Genomic DNA, 21300 nt, shown 5'->3' with positions numbered 1-21300 from the left:
TGAAGGCTGCCAACATGGCATGCAGACGGCCTCCTGCCTGCAGCCGCAGCAGCCAGAGTGTGACACTACAGGGCCCTGGGCAGTTTCACTGCTTTTCTTCAGGATTCCTCGGGCAACCAAGAAATCCTCGAGCGTGAGCTTATTTCACACCATCAGCAGTTGCACTAGCAGAGCTGCCTGAAAGCTCAAGCTGCCCTTGTGTGCTCGCTGCAAGATGGAAGATGTTCCCTTCCCAGAGCAGCAACAGCCTCAGCAATCCACACCAAGCTTTGCTGCCCAGGGATGAGGGTCTAGGGTCACCCTCAGATGGAGGGTGGGAAGGAGTTCTGGAGTCTGCATGCTGCTCGTTGTTTTCAGGGGAGCGGGAGGGTGAAAGGTGCCGTTGCAGAGTTGGAGGCTGGGGAGGACTGAACTGCTCTGCAATAAACCCTTTGGCTCAGCAGCTAGGCTGAATAAGAGAGAGAGGATCTCTCTTCTCGTCTTTTAAACCGACCAGGAGACCATTCCTGAGAGCTGGATGGGAGCACCAAACCACCCGCTAGCTGGAGGCTGGCACCGGGGTGAGCTCCCCACCATGCTCTGGGAAACCTCCTTGCTGGAAACCCTGGCCACATCCCAGCAGCTGGGGTGGCAGGAGAGTAGGATTCCCTTTGTGCTTAGCTGTTCTCCCATCTCTATAACAGCTTTAGCACGCTCAGACAAGCTGTTTTACTCATCTGTCTGGGGAATTGCTGGGAAAACTTTGGATGCCTAGTTTTGTTCTTTATTTTGGGTCGTGTGTGTCAGGGGTTTTTGCAGTTACAAACACCAGACCCTCCCTCTGTGCAGCTGCAAAAGCGTGACGGATGTTTTTGAGCTGGACACTGGGTAGGGGTTTGTTTTATTTTGAGATAAGTCCTCAGGAAAGACTTTACGGAGGTGTGAGTGAGTACACAGGGAGCAAAGCAGTGAAGAATTAGACCTGCTGTGGGCTTGGTACACACTTCCCCCCGTCATGGGAACTCGGCCATCATCAACGGCAGCCACATTATTTTGGTTCTAGGCAGAGATTGCCAGTCCTGCTAAATTGGGAGTGGGCTCAATCGCTCACCCTACTAAAGGTTCAGATGAACCTTGCGTCCTGGAGTTAGCTTTTCTGACTCAGATGGATTTAGGATTCTGGTCCTAAGAGGTAGAAGTACAGCAAGTCATGTCACCACCTCCGCCCCTGCGCCCAGGAAGAGGATGCTCAGGTGACATATCAGGAGAGCCACCGCAGGGTTGTTCCGCCTTGCTGCTTTTCTCTGTGCCAGTGCAGCAGGCACGAAAGAGTCCAGCAGTGATTCATCAGGAATCCTTGGATCTTGGCTGATACCAATCAATCCTGCTGGGCTGCTAAAATAGATATGGCCAGAGCATAAAATAGCTAATAAAAACAAAATCCTCCATGGAAAATTCATTCTTCAGGGTATGAGGTTCCAGTGGCCGTGCCAAAGAGAAGCTGAGAGGGGAAAGATTTGAGATTTTCTAGCTTGAAGAAGGGGAGGGGGTATTATTGATCTTGTCTCCCAAGTATCTCCAATCTGTTCGTTTACTTCGTTTCACTTAAAGGATTCGCATCATGGTAACCTTGATTTATTATCTGATTTCTTTTTTGAATCAACCTCTCAAAATTGTGCACTGGCTTGAACCTGCAGTAATAAACCAGCACAGTTATTCCCTCTTATCTCCGGCATGCATGTAATGCTTTCTCTGCTGTGTGTAACCGATTCATTCTTGCAGACAGACAGCAAGGTGAAATTTAGAAAAAATTGCCCTCTCTGATCAAGAGTATAGGATGGGCAGAGTTTTCACTCCATTCAAGAGCAGAGCAGAGAGAGCATGGCAGGAAGGGACACTGTGTTGTCATCTCCATGTCAGGATGAGACTCCAGACAGGTACTACACCAGCTGTGGCCTACAAGACCAGGCAAGGTCTTTCTAACACTTAGCTGTGGCAAGCTGGAAGACTCCCACGTAGCAGCCTGTTGCAGAGGCTTGGCCTCCAGAAGTAAGCAAGGCAGATGTGTAGGTGCTAGCAAGGGTGCAGGACACAAACCGTTAGTCAGGTAGAGCTGGATGAGGAGTCTGGCTCTAGCCCTGAGCAGGAATTGATGAATAAGCCATATTGCACTCGGAGTAGCCCTGAGAGACACCGTGGGGAGCTTTGACTCATAATTTATAGGAATAAGCTATGTGGGTATGTGTACCTCATTACATCGGTGCATGTGTGCGCAGGCTGGAGGGGCTTGTGTCACGTTAGCTGTACTAATTAGTTACAGTCGTCACCTCTGTGTTTAGACAAGCCTAAAATCAAGGCTTGCATTATCATTGTGCCAGAAGTCCAAGGGCTGTTCTTAATTAGAATCTCTCAGTGCGCAAAGGTTTTTATAAAATAAAGCCATACAGCTGTGATATTTGCCTGGACTTGTGTCTCACAAGGTGGAAGAGTAGAAATTATTTGTGAGCTCAGATCACCAGCAAAAATATCCCTTCCAGGAAGAGAGAGAAGGGAGCTTCTGGCTATATTTTAATATTCGTTAGGCGATGCTTAAACATCTCTCCTGAATTATTTAAATAAAAGAGTCAGACTTTACACCTGGGAGTAGCTGTATTGGTATCCAGGCTGTAGCCTACTCCCACTGGAGTCAAGTGTGACAAGTTTTTTACGGGATTTGGGTACAGCAAAAGTGGCATTTCTGTTGTAGTCCCATTTACTCAAATTCTCCTGACAGCCTTTTGGATGCTGCCACAGATCTGGGAAGCCCCTGCTGCTTCAAGAAAGCAGCTTTTCATGCGTACACTGCTGGTTTTCCCCCTCCAAAACCCATTTGGAATAATAAAGTGCTTTCTTTCCCTGGGGCTAGTGAGCCATCGAGTCAGCCACGTGAGCCCAATGGCCCCCAGGTCACCAAGGCAGCGCTTGGTACTGAAGCAGGGGGTCGAACCTACCTTGTTACCCACTCATCTTCTTAGCAAGCCAACAATATCCAGCGCGGTGGGAGGGTGTGGAGGAGTGCCAAAGAGAGTTTAACAGGCTCGATGTCTTTCCACTCTAGCAGGCCCAGGGTTGCATCACAGCATTGTTCTCCTAAGAAGATGGATAAAGCAAACAAGGATTTGACGAATTCTCTGGGTAGGAGCCCCAGCCCTCCTGGTACCAGCAATGAGACTTCATGCTGGGACTGCAGTCCAGGAACAAGTTTGTTGCTTCCCGATAGCTGCAACCAGGAGCCAAAAAAATACTCGGCCTTTGGACAAAAGATGTTTTATGCTGATGTCCTCACTCCAAGAGCCTCCAACATCTCGGAGGTAAGTGCAAAGAGCAGTTCTTTTTCTATCACTGTCCTTCTAAAATGGACAGACCTATAGTACACCTGGTATGGAGAATACAGCTTTCACCCTAGGTCCTAGCCCTTCATTTTGGTCAGAGGCCTTTGTGCAAGACCTTCACCCTTACAAAGTGAAGCCGTAAGGTTCTTCCTGATCGTAGTTGTGCTGCCTTCCTCAATGGCCAGTGCTATCACTGTCATCATGATGTTGCCTGGGTTTAGGATGCCAGCGTGGCAGGGCAGGCATGTGGTTGTGACTGCAGATGATATTTGGAAGTAAAACCTTAATGACTGCCTACCTCATCAGCCCCCAATCTACATTTTGAGCTGACATCAGGCTGCACTCTGCTGACAAATCCCCTGCCTCTCTATGCATTGGGCTGAAGTTTCCAGGTATTTGTGCCTCTTTGAGCCTTTTCTGACCATTACTCACAGTCTCAATTGTCCCTAAAGCTCTAGTAAAGTTGGTCTTACAGTCTCACTTTCTCTCTGGACCTCTATAACCCACACTCCCACTGTGCTACAACTGTGCTTTGTTATCTCTGACACTTCCCTCACATGCTGCATTTCAGGATGTTTGTGCTGGCCCCCATATGTACCACGCTTTGCTAAGACAGGCGGACCTCGAGCAGCACACCCCTAAAGGTAAATATACTAAGAGGAAACGTGATGTGGCAGGAAATGAGGCCATAACTTTTATGGTGGCTTATAGTGAGCGTACTGGAATTAGGCTGATTACTCTAGGTTAGTGCTATGCTTTCATTCTCCTCTCAATGCCAGGAATGGTGCTGAGCTGCTTGAATGTCCTGTGAAGAGTGAATTTCATTTAGAGGTGGAGCAAAGTGATCTGACTGGGTGGTAAAACCATGCTCTCTTTTCTCTACCCCAGGGTTCACGGTAGACTGCATTGCTGCCTATGGGAGTTTGGTCCCACAAGCCATATAGCAGGAAAGCACTAAATTTACATGCATTATCGTTGCGTAAGGAGCGAGCAATGCCACTTTCCTGTGAAAATGGGATCTGCCCATGAGAGCTGTATTCAGGATCTAGGTACCCATAGCCAAAATCACGGTCCTATCTATCTCATTTATTCATTCTGCATCTAGCTGTGCCCCAGAGTGGCTTGTTCTCCTAGATGCAAGGGGTCTTTGTGTATACAGAGTTGCTGGTCCCACCTGCTTACAAGAGCTTGTTGTATCGTGGATGCTAAAATATAGGAACAGAGCATGGTTGAAAGGTTTGCCAGCACTCTCCTGGCCCTTAGAGCACTCCTGGGGATATGGATCATAAGCGGGCAGCAGGTGGAGAGAAAGTGTGCATGTGAGAGGATTTTAGTCTTAGAGAAAGATGGTAACTATATATACCACCTTCTTGTGCTTAAAAGTGACATTTATTTTCATGAGTGAGGACAAATGACTGCATCCTCAAGTGAATCTTGACAAGCTAGACTCATCCCTAACAAGTGGAGACAGATCTCTATTTATGATCTGCTGCTTCTTCAAGGGGGAAGAAGCTATCAAGCTGGAAACGTAAATGCAAATGAAACGCTAAGTATTGACATAAATAGTTGATAGTGCACAAAGTGCCATAATGGATGGTGCCATGGATTTTGCAACAATGAAGTGGCAAAATTGGAACAGCTGTGCTCCCTGACAACAAATATAAATCAGGGCCATTCTTTAAAGACCCCAAGAAAGAGATATGCATGAGGCTAAAGGAGCTGTAGTAAACCCTCTGCATTTAGGGATTCCTCGAAATTGTTGTAAGCATGCATGTTGGTATGGACAATGGAAATGTTTAGGTTCATATTTATTCCAGGGTAGGAGTCCTTCCTAAGAGAGGGGAGTAGAGAGAGAGAAGCCAGTTCAGTGGCTATTTCCTTTAGTTCCTAAGCAGACAATGTATAGCTACGGGGGTTGTGTCAGGGGCCATTTGAGAAGGGCAAGGGAATGACCTCTTAGAAGACCTTTTCTGTACCTGATCATCCTGAAACATGTCTGGCTTCAGTATTATTGGCTGCTCTGCATAATTGCTTTGAAATCAAGGAGCACACGGAGCAGGGTGAAGGATTTGGTCCAAAGCTTGACGTCCAAAATACCTGCTTACGAGCCAGAACCTTAAGTTTCTCCTTGGTAAAGTGTGAAAGTTCATCAAATGAAAAGCTCTCACTCCACTAAAATCTGTTTTTAGCTCAATGCTTAGCTCTGTCTAGGGAATAGTGCTTTTTAAAGCTTGCATGCAATTACTTAATTTAGGTTAAGCTTCAAATTCCCAGTTTGCTGCTGTTCTATTATTTGCAGCTTGTTTAGCAATATAAACAGTTTAGTTTATTTATGGGGTAAATGACATGGTTTAATTTCAACCCGTTCTTGGAAATGTATACTTTTTGCTTAGTCCAAATTTCCATTAAAAACATTTGGCCAAATCGTGAGATTGTTAGCTGTTTAGCTCGATTTTTTCTCACACCACTGCTGATGTGAGTGGGAGGTTCGCTTGACCAAAAACCGAGGAGAAGTTTGTCCCAGGTAAGGTGTGAATAGGACTTCAGCACATAAAGATGACCTTGTTCTCTCCTGCAATATTCATAAGCCTTTTATCACCATCTTGACCGAGTTCCTCCCAGCTATGACTGACTCTCAGTGCACCCCAGGGGAATCCCACCCCTTTCTGAGAGTGAGGGAAGCCGTGCACTAGAGATAGTAACTTGCCCACGGTCATGTAGAGAGTCTGTAGCAAAGCTGGGAACAGAACAGAGCTCTTTAGAGCCAGGTCAGTGCTTTACCTCCTAATAAGGTGCGTGACAGTAATTCTCAGTAAGGAGGCTTCTTCTATGCCATCATTTTGATACTGGAAAACCATAATGACATATTGCAGCAGGAAAAAAGGTCTTCCTTTCTGTTTTCCATTTGATGTCTGCTTGATTTCTCTCACAAATCTAATGAAGTGACTTCTGCAGACAACCCAGGAGACAGCACAGTCCTCCTGTGTGTGTGTATGTCTGGTGGTTTCAGATGTGTGTTTCTCTTTGTCTCTCAGTCACAACCTTCAAGATGCCTGAGGACTTTGGAAGTGTCCTGGATAAGCAAGTGATTGGACCAACCACCGAGAACCTCATAAAATCAGATTTCCCAGTACAATCATTTGAGCCCAAAGTGCAGATTGCCTTCCAAGGGCTTCCAGGGCAATGCCCTCGGAAGGTTGAGGTAGAGAGGTAAGTAACCAGCAAGTGGATAGAGACATCATTACAGAATGGATACAGCAGATTAGGGGGTTGACTTTTGCTTTCGAGACACGGCATGTCAAAAATCTTTAGGAAAATACTATCCACTGGAAGGCAGTGGTCTCCAAAGTGGGGTGTGTGCATTGCAGGAAGTGCACAAGACAACTCACTGGGATGCGGGTAAAAAATATTTTTTTAAAATAGCGTTTATTTCAACTTTTTCTTATCCTTTTTTAATTTCAAAAGTTTTTTACTCAAAAACTTTTTTACTGATAGGGGTGCATGTTCAAAAAGTGGAGTTACAGGCATGGGAGCCCTTCTAGGTACATTAAGTGGTTATTTTCCCCTCTGATTCAACACAGGAGAAGACAGCTATATCTCACCTTTGATATTGCTCAGCTCTTAGCCAGCAAGGGGATAGACTCCAATCAGCTGATGCCAAGGCACCACGATCCTGACAATATGCCAACTATTGAGGAGAGGAAGGATCCTGTCTTTCCCATCTACCTCCCATTAAAGGTAAGAGAGCGTTTGGCACTTGTGATCTATCTCATTGCTTATACCACAGGATATTTCTCAGAATTGCAGGACAGTTAGCCATCATTGATACAACAGACTAAAACAAGGAAATGTTTTAGAGCAGGTTTGGGCCCTGAAGGATCTCTACAAGATGCTGAGCATCTTCTTCAAGGTGCCCACAATTTCCCGCAGAGCTAATAGTCTTTGAGGGTGCTCCTCACTGTCATTTGTGTGTCCAAAGAAAAGGTGTTGTCTCATGTTTCCTTCCGGATGGAGTAGTCAGTACTATTATTGTGTGAGACCTCTCCAGGTGGTGTCTCTGCTCCCTAGGAAAGGGCTAGAGGTACAGATATTGCTGTTTGGGAGAAGATTGTTGATCAAAGATCAGCACAGGTTTTGCACCTGGACTGTTTTCTCTTTTTGTAGCCCGTTTAGGAACTGCATATTAATTTTCCTCCCGTGAAATTTTGTATCAGGTGTTTTCTTCTCTCTGAAGTAAGACTTCATTTCCCTCATATCCTGGCTTTTTAGATATTTGACAATGACGAGTATGACTGTCGAACCCCAGAAGAGTGGATCTCGCTAGGACTGGATCCAGGATCTCACGATAGAAAGCCAGTGCCTGGAAAAGCACTTTTACCTACAGATGATGTACTGGGACACGGTAAAGCTTGAATGAGTTACTGCTCAAACGAGGCAACACTAACAATTACAGGCCCATCCAGCAGAAGGGAGCACGTAGATTCTGACGAATGCAGCTCTGAATAGCAGAAAAGCAATAACTCATTCTGACCAGACTCAGGCAGACAGAGCAAGAGACCAGGGATCTTGATGACTGTCAGTCCTGCCCTGGACTGACTGTTTCCACTTCTTCAGAAGTAGCCTCTGCCTTTTGCCCTCCTTTCTGTGCCTGAAGTCAGTACAGTCAAAATATCACTTTATTGATATGTAGGTATCATCATGAAGTTAGTTAGTTAGCTTGAACACAATATGTTCTCCCTGGATTTCCCTGTGAGTGCAGGATGAGAAGTCAAGTTCAGACTGCAGTGAAAATCCAAGTAGTAAGTCTGGGGCAAATTAAGTGACGTGGATATCTTGTTTTCCTGTCACTCAGAGCCTTCCCAATGAGAAGGCATCACTAGGTACAGCTGTACTGGTGTCCAGTTGTGGCTGCAGCTCATAGCAACACATCTGCACTAGCTTTAAAGTGTAGGCATGCATACTGACTGCAGCTCTGAGGCAACCTCCAGAGGCTTGGCTGTCTGCAAAACCTAAGCATGAAATGTAAGCTGTGCGGATCCTCAGGCAGCCAGCACGTGATGGCTGAGTTCTGCTTGCAGCTGGCTTGGGGATCACTACGCCTGATCACTCCCCAGGTTGAATGGACTGTTCTGCACACGAGTAGTCAGACCCTTCAGGCCCTGGGGGAGGTGAGACCACCGGCATCTGTATAGTGCCAGCGCTGCTGCAAGTTCCTATAGCTCAGAGCCATGGTTAACAGCATCCGTTCTCAGCTTCAGTATAACGCTGTCCTGACCTGTATCTATATTGATAGCGATATAAATATATATCTGTATGGATAGCGCTTCCCAGCATTTAAGAAGATCCAAACATCTGAGTTAGATGCCCTGGGAATGACCCAGAGAAATAATAGACTGGGGGAGAAGGCACAGGGTTTTACGTCCAGTCCCACTTACAAGAATGAGGACTCGTGTGGAGGGCAACACAGAGCTAGAGCCTCACTTGGGAAAGGAAAATGGAATCCCCACAGAGCCCATGTGAGTAATGAAGGGTCCTGGATCAAGGGGTGAAGGAATTGGGAGGCAGACAGGTCCCCAGGTATGGGCTGAAAGAGAAGATGTAGGGGCCTACAGGACTATGGCTGCAAAGAGTAAGTGGGAGTGCCTGAAGCAGGAGGTGGGAGGATGGTCCACAGGGAAGCCACAGAGGTGAGAGGAGGAAAATGGAGGGCTCTGGTGTGTGCAAATGTACAAATGTACAAATGCTAAGCTGTAAGACCTGAGTTCATTATTTAGTTGATCACAGCAGAAATTGTGTGAGATTGACCGAGATTCAAACTAGTAAATGAATTTGACAGTAGCGTCACCACTCTGATCAGGGAAGTCCATTTGCTGTAGCCTTCGGAAGAATGGACTAACCCTGCTTTAATCCTTGATTCTCTCAGAGGACTCTAAAAGCCAGAAGTTAATCTACAAGTGGATTGATGTTGGTGTTCTGGATTATGACAAGGAGACAGAGCTTTACTTGGTCCATAAAACAGATAAGAATGGGCTGGTGCGGGATGAAGAAGGGAGACCCATCCTCAATGGAGGAATAACTCCACAAGGTGTGTTTCAAGTAAGGCCTTTTGGGACCTGGCATATACTCTGAGAACCAGTCCATTACCCACGCTTGTCCTAGGTAGAGATAGGAAGGACGTCAAGAAGTAATTTAATTCCTCTCCCTGTTATCAGTCCTGACACATGTCTGTTTCACCTGTCCTGAAAAACCTCCAGGTGAGAGAACTCCACAGCTTAATTTGACAACCTATTTGAGGCCTTTGCTTTGGATATACCTTTTTTTTCCTCTGTCTCCCATCTTCCCTGCCTTCAAGAAAAGTTAAATGATGGTTTTTCTGGGCCAGTGCCATTTTGAGGGGGAATGTGAACAGATTAAGATGAAGTACCCCCATTTTGAAAGGTTTGGAGATGCTGCTAATTCAATGCTCCTTGTCCCTTGCTGTCCTCAGCTTTGATCCCTCATTTTGATCTCCAGTAAGCCAGCCCAATTATATTGTCCATCAAAAAGCTGCTGTCAGCATTGCAAGCCGTTATGAGTTTTGTTTTCCCTGTAGACTTTTGTAAGCTTTACTTTCATTTCCCAGGAAGAGCGCCATTGTTGTCATGTCAGTACTGGGTGCCACGAGTTTGCCTACTGTTTCTGGCCGAAGATCCCCAGGTGTTTGCACAGCGGGTAGTTTCTGCCAACAGCTTGCGTAAGAAGACGCAGGCATTGCTACTGTATCACCTGTATGTGGACTGCATGCCCGCAGATGGACTAAATAGCATCAACGAGAAGAGCCTGCAGAGAATGAAGCTGTTGGCTATGCATACTCCCAAACTGAAGAAAGAGAAGAGGTAAAGCATCAAGTACATGTCTGGGGTCTCACCCTTCAGTCCATTAACGTTGTAGGACTTTGTAGGGCTACAAAACAAGTGACAAAGGAGGCAGATCTTGAGCATCCAACTCATAGACCATGGATCTCATCTGCCTTCCAGCCTGTGCACATGCACACCACCCTCTTGCCCAGAGTGTCGTCAGAATTAGGTAGGACAAGAGCCCCAGGGACACATGTACAGGATGGGTGATCTGTCAGTGTTCCAAGATGAAGTAGATGTATGCTTCATATGCAGATCCACTGAGCCATGCTTACACCTGCAGTTAAGTGGCCCTCAACAGCAGGAAGGTTGGACAGAAATGGCATGGTTGACCTTGCTGTCTCCCTGTGCTTTCAGGGAACAGATCAGTCATTGCTGAATTGATCTGCAGACCACCAGCTGTCTCCAGATAGTTGGCTGTTGTCTGCTGGTGACTCTCCTGCTTATTAACAGCTGCTAAAATCAAAAGAAGATCTGCACAGCGTGAAGCAAACAGAACAGGAGATCTCCACCTGGATATAATCAAGTGTCTCTTTGAGATGCAGTTCATATCACAAGTCCCTGGGCTGATGAATCATGAGCGGTGTCGCTGGGAATCAGCCATGACGGATTGCCCAGCTCAGGGACAGGAAGGTGTGAAGGGCTGCATGGTCTGCCAGCCTAAACTAGAGAGTAGGAGAGTAATTAGTCTCTGTGAGCAGAAATATAGGTATAAAGAAAAGTACTGTGCCTGCTTGAGGTGAAAGATGATGATTTCCTAGAGCAAGGTTTCAGCACTTACACACATGTTTTGGCTGAGGAGACTAGCAGGAGGCGGTTGGGAGGACAGCTCGGATAGCCCAACTTTTCCAGTATTGCCAGCTAGCTTCCTCAGTTCTTGTTTTTTTCCCCTCCCCTCTGTAATGTTTCTCCCCTTGCACACCCCCAGTGGAGATTTTGCTTTGATCTGAAAAGACACTTGTCCTAGTCCCAGGTTCCCACTTGCCTCTGTCATTAAATATCCAGTTGATAGCTTTGCTGGCTGCTTCATTGTCTGCACAGCTCTCCTATTGCGTTCAGTAGTAGGTGAGCTTCTGGGTTAGCAAATCCAGGAGGGAGGGAGTGAAGGGTGGGTTTTGCAGTAAAGCTACAGAAATACTTCTGCTCAAACACCATGGGTTATCATTGTTTCCATGACTTGTAACAGGGTGTTAGACCATATGTGCTGCCTGGAGAAAGAAGTGAGATTAGACTATGAACGCACTATGAACAGGATCAGCTTTGACAGAGTCGTCACTTCCAAACCTCAGACGTTTTCTTATGTCACCCTGCCAGACAAAGAGGAGAAGAAAGTACCGGAGAAAGGTACGGGACAGTGAAGTAGTTTGAACTTGACATGGTTATAAGACCTCTTGTCTTTAATAGGATTCATGCTTTGTTGTAGAAACTCTCAGGTTCTTGTTAATGATTAGGGCTCGTAAGGGGCAGCAGCAGGAGATTATGAGACTTTTGAGTATGTCTGCTCTTTTTTAGGGTATATTTGCATGTTCATGTTACCTCAGTATAACACATTACCATCCATCAGCTAAGCTGCAGTAACTCTGCAAGTGTACCCTTAATGGCACCAAATGCAAGGCAGTGTAATTAGCTTAACTGCCTTCCACTCTGCACTGTGCTGGGGCTGGCCGCCTTCCCTTTGCTGTGCTCAGTTGTGGCATACGTCAGGTGTGAAAGAGGCCTCAGGCTCTTTTAGAGTCCCGAACTGGAGAAAAATGACCACAGTAAAAGATTGGGGGGCGTATTTTGTGCACTTCGATCTTCCAAAGATTGGAACGCCTTGAAGTGGTTCGCAAGTGGCCTCTCACAGATGAGAGGACTCAGTCTTGCCTTGAAGCCTCAGTGGGAAGGTTCTTCAAGTCCAATCTTCTTTCTCATGGAAACTTCATAAGTCAAAGCCTCAGGAAGGTCAGGCACCAAGGCAGTCCCTCAACCCCTAGTGGGAGGCTGCAGAAAGGCTCTGCTGCAGAGCAGAGACTCTCTTTTCATCCAGCCGTCTGCTGAAACTGCTACATGATAAGGCCTGTGCATCAGAGGGGAGTCCTTTTCTCAAGCGCTCTCCCAAAGGGAGCTGTACTCTTCCTCTAAAACAGAAGCTGGGATGGCCGTTGCAGGCAATAACACATTCTTTTTTTTCGGTGCCAGGGCTCATCTGGATCCCAGACTATCCTTTTGATGAACGACAAGCAGATTTCAACTTTGTCTCACTCCTGACCAGACCAGAAGTCATCCTTCTCCTTACACAGGTGCAAGATGAGTGCAACAAGGCAGCCACCATGTCTCTGTTTAACTCAACCTTAACCAAGCAGGTCTGCTTGGAGGAGTTTGAACAGATCCAGACCCAGACCTTCACTCAGGTGAGCAGAGGAACCGTGGGGGGTGAACAGATGGAGCAGCCAGCAGGGCTGTCAGCGAGTATTAGACAGATGCAGCAGCTGCAGATCGATTCCCTGGAAACAGATGAGCTTTCAAAGGAGACATTGTGGGTGGGGCAGTGAGGAATTTGCATGTGCATGTCAAATTTATTGGCATGTGGGGAGGATGAACTGAAAGAGCCATAGCCCCCTAGTTAGCATCAGCCAATGCTAACCATGCTCTTAGGCATGTGTTGAACAAGTGGCCACATAGGGCTACAGCCCCTCTTTCCTTCTTCTGGTCTCCATGCAGATAACAGTCCTGGTTTGCACTCAAAAGTTTCCAGATTTTTTTTATTTCTTGATCCCTCCAGTTGCAAGGCACAAGAGTTTTGATTCCTCCTGAAGCACTCATGGGGGTAATGCTTTTCTACACTCTTTGTGTGCTTAATTAGATTACTCTGCTTGCATTGCCAGTAGACAGACTAGGACAAAAATTTGCAACTCTGTGGTAACTCTCGCCAGAAGATCTTCATGCCCTCTAAATGAGGGTGGTACATTGCATGCTGGGTGTGGCCACACGGAGTAGCTTGCACAGGGTTACACAGTAAATCAGCAGCAGAGGGCATGTGCTGGTCCTTCCCAGTCCCATGCTGTTTCAGCTAGGTAGTGCTGTCATCCACTCAGTGACTGAGGTTTTTTTATTACACACAAACAGCAGCTGCCTGTGGAGCAAAAGTGACACTTGGTGGTATTTTAATAAATTAAAATACTGCAGACTGCTGCTGCCCTTGGCTTCTTCCCCTCTTTCTCCTCGCTTGTCAAGAGAAGACAACATTCTGTCCTTTACTTGCTCATCATACTATCTACACAACTTTTTATGAGGAACCCTGACACAATCAGCTCCAGGGATACTACTCTATAGAAAAGAGAACAAAAAGGAAACACTGTGTATAAAAAGAAGGAACATCAGGCTTTCTTTTTGTAGGTCTTTTGTCCGTGAAGGAGATGTATGGCCAGGTTCAGATGCCACATGTGTGTGCATGAATTTAGAGCTACAGTTTAGCTGCCACAGCTCTGAGAAAAAATTACCTTTCACAGCAGAGGAAGGTCCAGCAGTCCCAGCTGGCAGCTAACCTCACTTTACTGCTTTCCCATCAGCCCTTGGAGGATTACACAGCTTGCTTTGTTTCTTTGCCCTAGGTTCAGGTGTATCTCAAGGATACTTGGATCAGTACTCTAAAGACTGCAGTAAAGAGCAACCTGAGAGATGCAGGCAAAGACTGGTACAACCTGGAACAGAGCCACTGGGATGTCTACCAGATGTCCAAACTGTGTAAGCTGATGAAGCGCATCAAATTCATCCTTCAGGACTCTGTGCGCTATCTGGTCCAGAACTCACTGATCAGCTTCACCCAGCTTCTGCTGGATGCTTGCCATAGTATCCTGAATTGCTCAGAGGACATGGAATGGGGAGATGACCTCATCAATAGTCCCTACAGGTAAGGAAGAGAGAGGAAAAAAAGGGTGGAAAGAGCAGAAAAGCATAGTGCCATTGTCTTTCTAACTACTGTTTTTGCAAGCAAGCTTTGCACTGTATGGGAGCTTTAGGCTGGGCTGTTCCCCCCAGTCCTCCACCTGACACATTTGCTTGAGTCTGGAAGAATGATACAGAGCTGGCTGCTCTGTTAGTACAGATTTCAAGTTGCTGTTAGTGATACGAGGCAGCCCATCATAACCAAGGTCTGCTACTTTGACATACTGTTCTAAAGATTAGCCACTCCCAGCATTGTCAGGGGAACAAATAATTACTACTAGCTTTTTTCTGGAGGCCAGGAAGAAGAATACCAGGAGGCATGGCTGTTTAATTCCATTCTTGGATTAAACCTCAGGAGCAGGATCTGGCCTGGGATCTCTAAAGAATACCAAATTCAGGTTGTCACAGTGCCTAGAATTTTCTTCCACTGGGTATTGATTTAAGGATTTCTGTCCTTCATGGTATTAAAAAAGGAAGGTTTGAAAACAGGAAAGAAATTAAAAAAAACCTGCCACTCACATGAGGCCTTTTACCTTGAAATCAGTGGAAATCTTGACACTGACTTCAGCTGAACATGAGCCATGCTGGTAACATACGAGATTGGAAGATACTGATTATAACTTCCGGAAGGTACATTTTAAGAGTATATTGGAGATGCTGAATGTCTGGTTTGAACAGCATCTGCAATTTTTCAGTAAAGCAGCTCCAATTCTCAACATAAGAGACTCAACATTATGACTTTTGGGGATCCTGGTATGTCATGATTGTCACTTCCTTCACCTTTGATAGACAAGAGTTCTCAACGTCTTTACTGGTAGGTTCAGAATGCAGTGTTTCATTACCTTCATCTGCATGGGACAGTCCTCCTCTCCTCTGCTTTCCTTTCCTGTCCAGTAGGCATTTTAGTATCAGCGCCAGAGTTGTGTGCCATTGTTTCAAAAAGCATCTTTGTTCTTCCTTATCTCTTCCCACTGCAGGCCTCAAAGGAATCCACCCTTTGTAACAGACCTTGTGCTAGACAGCAGTGGTGTTCACTTCAGCCCCCCTGTGGAGAGCTTTGAGAAGTCCCTTATTTCTCTGTTTGACAAGGGAATCCTGGTGACTCACACTGTCCCGCAGCTGGAGAAGGTGAACTCTTCTGCACCAACAGTGATACAGCTGTGCAAGTCTTCTCAGTACATGGCAGCTTAGCATAGACACCCTTGAGCTTGTACTGAGGGATAGAGTTGCAGAAGTAGGTAGTTGGGAATCCGGTTTAATTAATTTGAGCACAGCGCTGTGCTAATGCAGTTCTATTCTGACAGGATTTCTTCAAGGTCCCCAAACCTGTAGCTATTTTATGTGGTTGCTATCTCTGCTTTAGTGTTGCAGGTTCTGTGGAGACATGTCCTAAGTAGCCTGGTTGCCCTAACTGCATGGCAGCTGGTAAAAGCAGACTCATAAAGGAAATAGCACCTTTTTCAGTGCTGTCAGTCTGGTGCAGATCTCTTCTGCATACGCATCCTTCTGCCTGTTACTGTGAAAGACCTATCTCCCTAGATCCTCCTTCTTTGGGGAGGCAATGTAAAACTGATAAAACAATTCCTGACACGATGTAGAAGGATGGACTGCATGACTTCCCAAAAGTGCCACTGGTGATTGTCTCACCACTCTTCTGAGGAGTCATGGTTAGCTCTGCTAGTCCTGAAAGACCTTTCTCCTTCCTCTTCCAGTATGTGTTGGAGAACATACTTATCACAGGCACGCCCTTGCTGGACTCAGTGGGCTTGCACGAACCAGAAGTGGAAGAACTACGTGAGGCTATGCGGTCTGCCATACAAAAGGCACTGATCCCTCTCCAAGCCTACGCCAAGAGATATGAGAAGTTCTTAGAGCTAAATAACAATGACATCCAGTACTTTCTAAGGTAAGTGGCTTCTGACAGAGGCACCTCTAACCCAAAATGCAAGCCTTTTCAGAAGCTGTTGTGTGGATGTGCCTGAGAATACGGGACCTGTTCTGAGACCACGAATGTGCATGACGTGCCTCAGATGTGAGATCAGGCATCCATCATTCAGCCATGGGCAATGGTCCATGCTTTTAGAGGACATTGGTGGTGGCACTGAGAATTTCTTCCTGCCTCTGCCTCACATTCCTGTCATGTTTGTAAGTGTAATTGGAGATATTAATGGCCCTAAAAATGACTCATCCTGTTTGAAAATCCAGTTAGCATACTTGACTCTGACCTCCTTCAAATAGCATCTGTTCAGATTGATAACGTTCTGTAGAAAGTAATGTTTTCTTTTGTTTCAACCTCATTGTTTTCACTGCCAAAACTCTTTGCACCTATGCTGTCCTTTAGCCTCTGTTACTTTAATGGTCTTCTTTTTAGGCCTCATGTTTTCTCCAAATAGTGGGAATGAAGCCCTTTTTCTCTTTTGTTATTCCAGCTTAATCAATTTACAAATCCCATCTGACAAGGTCCTGTCTCTTCCCAGAACACACTGAAGTGCCTGCCCTCCCCCAAGGTGCCTCCTGACCTTGCCCTGTTTGCACCAGTACTTTCATTTTATCTCTCCCTCTCCTCTTGCCTTATTACCTCTTTCATCTCTTTCTTCCACTCCTTTTCTGCAGCTAAAATATTTTGTGCTTTTATTCCACTCCACACCTATTGTGCTCTGAAACCTGTTGTAGATTTGAGTGGTTCCTTCTCTTGCTCCCCACTAATGTTCCTCAGCTACGTACAAGTTCCATGTCTTCTCATATACACATCTTCTGAAACTTGGGACCTGTCTACACTGCTACGTGGGTGTAGCTGCAGTGCAGGTAGGCATAGGCAGCCTACCAACACCTTCCTCTGCTTGTTGTTGGTAACTGTGGCAGTGAAGCAGAGCCTTCGGTGCAGGCTGGTCACCCAAACAGATGGAATTTACATGGGATGTCTTTGCTATTATAGCTTCCCATGCTCGTTAAAGCTAGCACTCGTGTACTTGACTGTGATACAAACACTCCTCACTTCCTATGTAGTATATCTTTGGTTGTAAGGTCTAGAAGCCATTGGTACCCTCTCAGTCTGTGCTTGCAGAAAGTTGTATACATTCGAATAGATGCATGTTTTAACAACAGTAAACATACTCATTATTAATTTAATGTCTTGATCCTTTTGGGCAGACATGTCTGGACATCCTACGAACAGCCTGGATGCTCAAATAATCTTAAGGTCTACGTTACCTTTTTTTTTCTTGGTGTTTTTGTTTACAGAGACTATGAAGAGCAATGTCCATCTGCCCAGGAGGTGATGAGTATAGTAAACATGCACTTGGCTGAAAAGGAGAACCTGGATAACACTCTACCTAGTTCTATTGTCATTGGTCCCTTCCATGTCAGCATAGAAGGTGTTAAGCAAAATCTCTCTGAAAAATACAAAGCACTTGCCACTTCCATGTTGGACATGCTGGCTAAAAACCTCCATTTGCAGGTGCAGAATGTAAGTTACCTGGTTCAATACATTATCTGTCAGTGTCTTGTCTTGTCCTTTTGCTTTTGAAATTGCTGTGTTTGTGAAATGGCCAAAAGACAGCAACTGAGGCGACATTAATGACAACATTTTAAAGATTGCATCAGAGTGATTATTTAAAAAAGGACTAGAGGTGAGATATGCAGACTCAACCAAACCAAGTATTAAATATACTTAATAAATTATGTGCCTGGAAGCTGTATCTCTTGAGATTAAATTCTTCAAGACTCTGCCATCTTGTAAAAATGTCTTGGTGGATTGAAAAGATCTGCCCAGTAGACAACTGGAAGGTCCTTCTGCTTGCTCTGAGGATAACTGGAATATAGACAGTTGCATCTGCCAGAGGGTTGTCTAAATGTGTTATTGTCATCATTTCAAACCACATACCTGCAGTTCCACTTCCTCTTTTTTTGGCCGTCTCATTCCATTTGAGTTCAAATGAGATGGATGGAGAAAGACTGTGGAAAGAAAAAGACAGAACAGGACTGTGTACTCATCACTTTAGACCACCTTCAGAATGGGAAGTGGGTGGATCATGGCAGGTTTTCCAGTTTGCCCATTAGCAATTGATGAATTTTTGATGGTCTTTTCTCTGCTGTGTCCTCCTGCAGATCTGTGATGCATATAAAGCCGCCAGCTGCAAAATCCATGAGAAACCAAACAGCATCGAGGAACTGGCTGAGCTGCGGGAGTGGATGAAGGGAGTCCCCGAGCAGCTGGCTGTGCAGGAGGTAGGGCATGCTCTCCTTTTGGACAGGGGACATCAAGGGAAGGGAGGAGGAAATTTGTCAATGCAATGCGTGGTGTCTCAGAAGCAGAACTCCAGTTTTTTTGCTTGGATGTCTTTGCATGCAATGCCATAAGATTCCTGGCTTTGTATTTGTGTAATTCCTAAGATTTGTATTTTTAAATACACATATCATTAATTTAAATATTTATGCAAAACAAAATACAAGTTAAAAATCTTGCCTAAAAGACTTACCTATGCTTTTTCTACCTTCATGATCCATTTGTGTACTGAATAGCTGTCTTCTAAAAATGAATGTTGTTTTCAAGAAAACATTTCTGCTACCAAATGCTCATATTGCTGTTAACATATTTCTTCTAATAGGACATTCTAGTTCGGAGTTATTTCAAAGTTATTTGAACTGTAGGTCTTCTCCCAGCTGAACAAATGAGGAACAAAGGCATCAAGCTGTAAGCTGACTTGTCCATGCCAAGGAAAGAACCTGGAGGATAACCCAAAACACTCAATTTCTGTCCCGCACTTAATCCACTAGGCTACACTTCTTTTCATTCACACAGAACAGAGGGAGATGATGACGTGATCATTCACAGAACAAGGGGTTGTAAATCCATTCCCACTGTTCGCACAGCAGAGAAGCAGCCTACATCACATTAAGCTTGTGTGACTAACGCCCTTCAAAGGCACCTCATGAAAACGAGGTATACACCAGAGAGTTGGAATCGGTATGGTCTAAAGGTGTCTATTTTTTTTCTCTTTCTCTCACCCTGTTCAGGAACTGATTCGTGAAGTCATGGAAGATTACAAGGTCATGGAGGAATTCCTTTACAATCTTACCGAAGAAGATTTCAATGACAAGTGAGCACAAGACATTTCTCCCACTGTCGAAGTGGGACACTTTGCAGCAATTACCATTCTCAGTGCTTCAGGGGCTATGTGTCGATCAAGGACTCCAGCAGAACTTTTAAGTGCCTCTCAGGCTATATGAGCACTGAATTCTTGAAATGAAGTTTATAGAGAAGAAGCGTAGGTTCACACTGCCTTCTGGCCTGGGGCAAGGCAAACTGGTAGCTATTAACCTGTTTAACGTATTAAAGCTCTTTTCTCTTGTTTTTTTGGAGACATTTGCAAGGTCTCAAAGTGCACAGTTTAGTCTGTGTCTGAAACTGAATGAACACTTCCAAGGTAGGAACACTCCCAGGGTTTTCTTAGGACTAGGAAGGAACATGAACCCTGTATTATTACTGCATTTCTTTTCCATGCAGTCTCCTCTTAGTTTTATCCTTGGCTATGTTATTCACATTGGGTCCTGACTATGCCCCAGTAGCAGAGTCAGTTCACAAACACAGCTACACAGCTTCTAAAGCCAGCTCAGCTCTGGAAGCACCCTCTAATATGACATGGACTTGGTCCAGTGTGTCTGCAACCTGAGTGAGTCTCTGCAGAGTGCTCCTGAAACTAGAAACATGGGATGCACAGTGCGAAAATCCCACAGAAGCTGCAGGAAAGCAGCTCAGCTCTAGGACAGCTTAGCACAGATGTAGCCGTATGCCCACTGACCAGACCTGGCACATGCAGAACTAGTAGGAGATTGCTGCATCCCCAGGCGCTAGGAGGGGTGTGACCTCGAGCGTAATGCTGCAAAGCTTGCATCTGGCATTGTACACAGGCTAACAAGTCCAAATGGAGTAATGGGTGGGCTATGGCTGAGCAAGAACCAAGAAACCTGCCTTGCCATGAGCAGGCACTTTGTGCAACCTTTCCTGTGTCTGCATTGCACTCCCCAGGGCATTCTGCAGAAGCCTTGCTATCCAGAGCTTCACTGTATCTGGGTTACCCTGGCCCCTCACTGCCCTGCTTAACAGGAGACTGGCTTTTTCAGTAGCCCTGAAAAGCCACAAGCCAAGGCTCTGATCCCATTTTTTTCAGTTCCTTGTGAATACATTCAAAGACAGACATTCCCTCTGGATGCCAACTGTTATTTTGCTGTCTCCTAGCTTTTCAGCAACATACTGGATTTGTTCCTTTTAAAAAGGCCCTCCACTTCTCCCCAGCCCTCTCCAATTGAATAGCCTAGTCACAAGGACTGCATATCAACAAGACAAGCTGGAAAAAAATGTTTTGTTGAAACCACATGTGTTTCTGTTGTTGTAAAGCTTCCTTGTTTGGTGGGAGTTGGCTTTCTCATTCTGTTATTTTCAGCATTTCAAACATATGCTCAAAAAGCTTCTCTCTCTCTCTGCCCTTTTTTTTTTTTTTTTTTGTTTGTTTGTTTTGTTATATCATGTGAGTGCAGGTGGTCTGCAAGTTACTGGCCGTTGAAAATAACTATGCAAGCTGAGTCCATTCGGCTCCAGCACCTGGAGGATGAAGACAAATTTCGCAAGATCCAGGTCATAGATCAGAACAGCTTTCAAGACAAACTGGAAGAGATGCAGGTATTAAGCCCCTGACAATAAACTGTCCAGAGAAGGGGACCTTGAAGCTCTTGTGGTCAGCCAGATGGGAAACGTTCAGATAGGATTTTAGTCAGATGAGTTTTTAGGTCAATGTATTGTTGGACCAAAAATTATCAACACACACACACCGCCCCAGTTTTTTATTGGAAGTTGGGCTTTTGATTAAGAGTTTCATTTCTGTGGAAAAGACAATACTCTTTGCAGAAATACTGATTTTTCACGGGGAAGGTGTTCATCGAGATACAGTATTCCGATTCTTGGTACTCAGGCAATACATGCACCTCCTTTTTCTTTTTTGCGTACTCAGTTCCCTGCAGAGCATGTCCTGTGATGCGCTGCCATCAAGGGGGAAAAAATACATCATTTAGTCATGGAACTCATATTGTGTGAAAGACCCTGAAACAATAGCAGAGTTTTGGAGCTGAGA

General features: G+C 45.4%; 1 protein-coding gene across 1 annotated transcript in view; it reads left to right on the top strand.

Moving 5' to 3' along the window:
- Window positions 1-3238: 3238 nt before the first annotated feature.
- The window catches only part of DNAH1 (dynein, axonemal, heavy chain 1), a gene marked incomplete at its 5' end in the record, with an annotated part of 71367 nt that continues 53305 nt past the window's right edge, over window positions 3239-21300 (top strand). The window contains 16 exons of the mRNA XM_009578465.1: window positions 3239-3329; window positions 3922-3994; window positions 6386-6560; window positions 6932-7088; window positions 7620-7752; window positions 9274-9435; window positions 9973-10225; window positions 11433-11590; window positions 12428-12639; window positions 13840-14138; window positions 15151-15301; window positions 15886-16079; window positions 17414-17639; window positions 18281-18400; window positions 19190-19272; window positions 20711-20852. Coding sequence (XP_009576760.1) covers window positions 3239-3329; window positions 3922-3994; window positions 6386-6560; window positions 6932-7088; window positions 7620-7752; window positions 9274-9435; window positions 9973-10225; window positions 11433-11590; window positions 12428-12639; window positions 13840-14138; window positions 15151-15301; window positions 15886-16079; window positions 17414-17639; window positions 18281-18400; window positions 19190-19272; window positions 20711-20852 — 2629 coding nt within the window. The remainder of the gene's footprint in view (window positions 3330-3921; window positions 3995-6385; window positions 6561-6931; window positions 7089-7619; window positions 7753-9273; window positions 9436-9972; window positions 10226-11432; window positions 11591-12427; window positions 12640-13839; window positions 14139-15150; window positions 15302-15885; window positions 16080-17413; window positions 17640-18280; window positions 18401-19189; window positions 19273-20710; window positions 20853-21300) is intronic.

Source organism: Fulmarus glacialis, unplaced genomic scaffold (genome assembly GCF_000690835.1).
Source record: "Fulmarus glacialis isolate BGI_N327 unplaced genomic scaffold, ASM69083v1 scaffold30865, whole genome shotgun sequence".
In the NCBI taxonomy this organism is placed as follows: Eukaryota; Metazoa; Chordata; class Aves; order Procellariiformes; family Procellariidae; genus Fulmarus; species Fulmarus glacialis.
The sequence above is the reverse complement of the archived record's forward strand: the minus strand, read 5'-3'. Positions and strand labels throughout refer to the sequence as shown.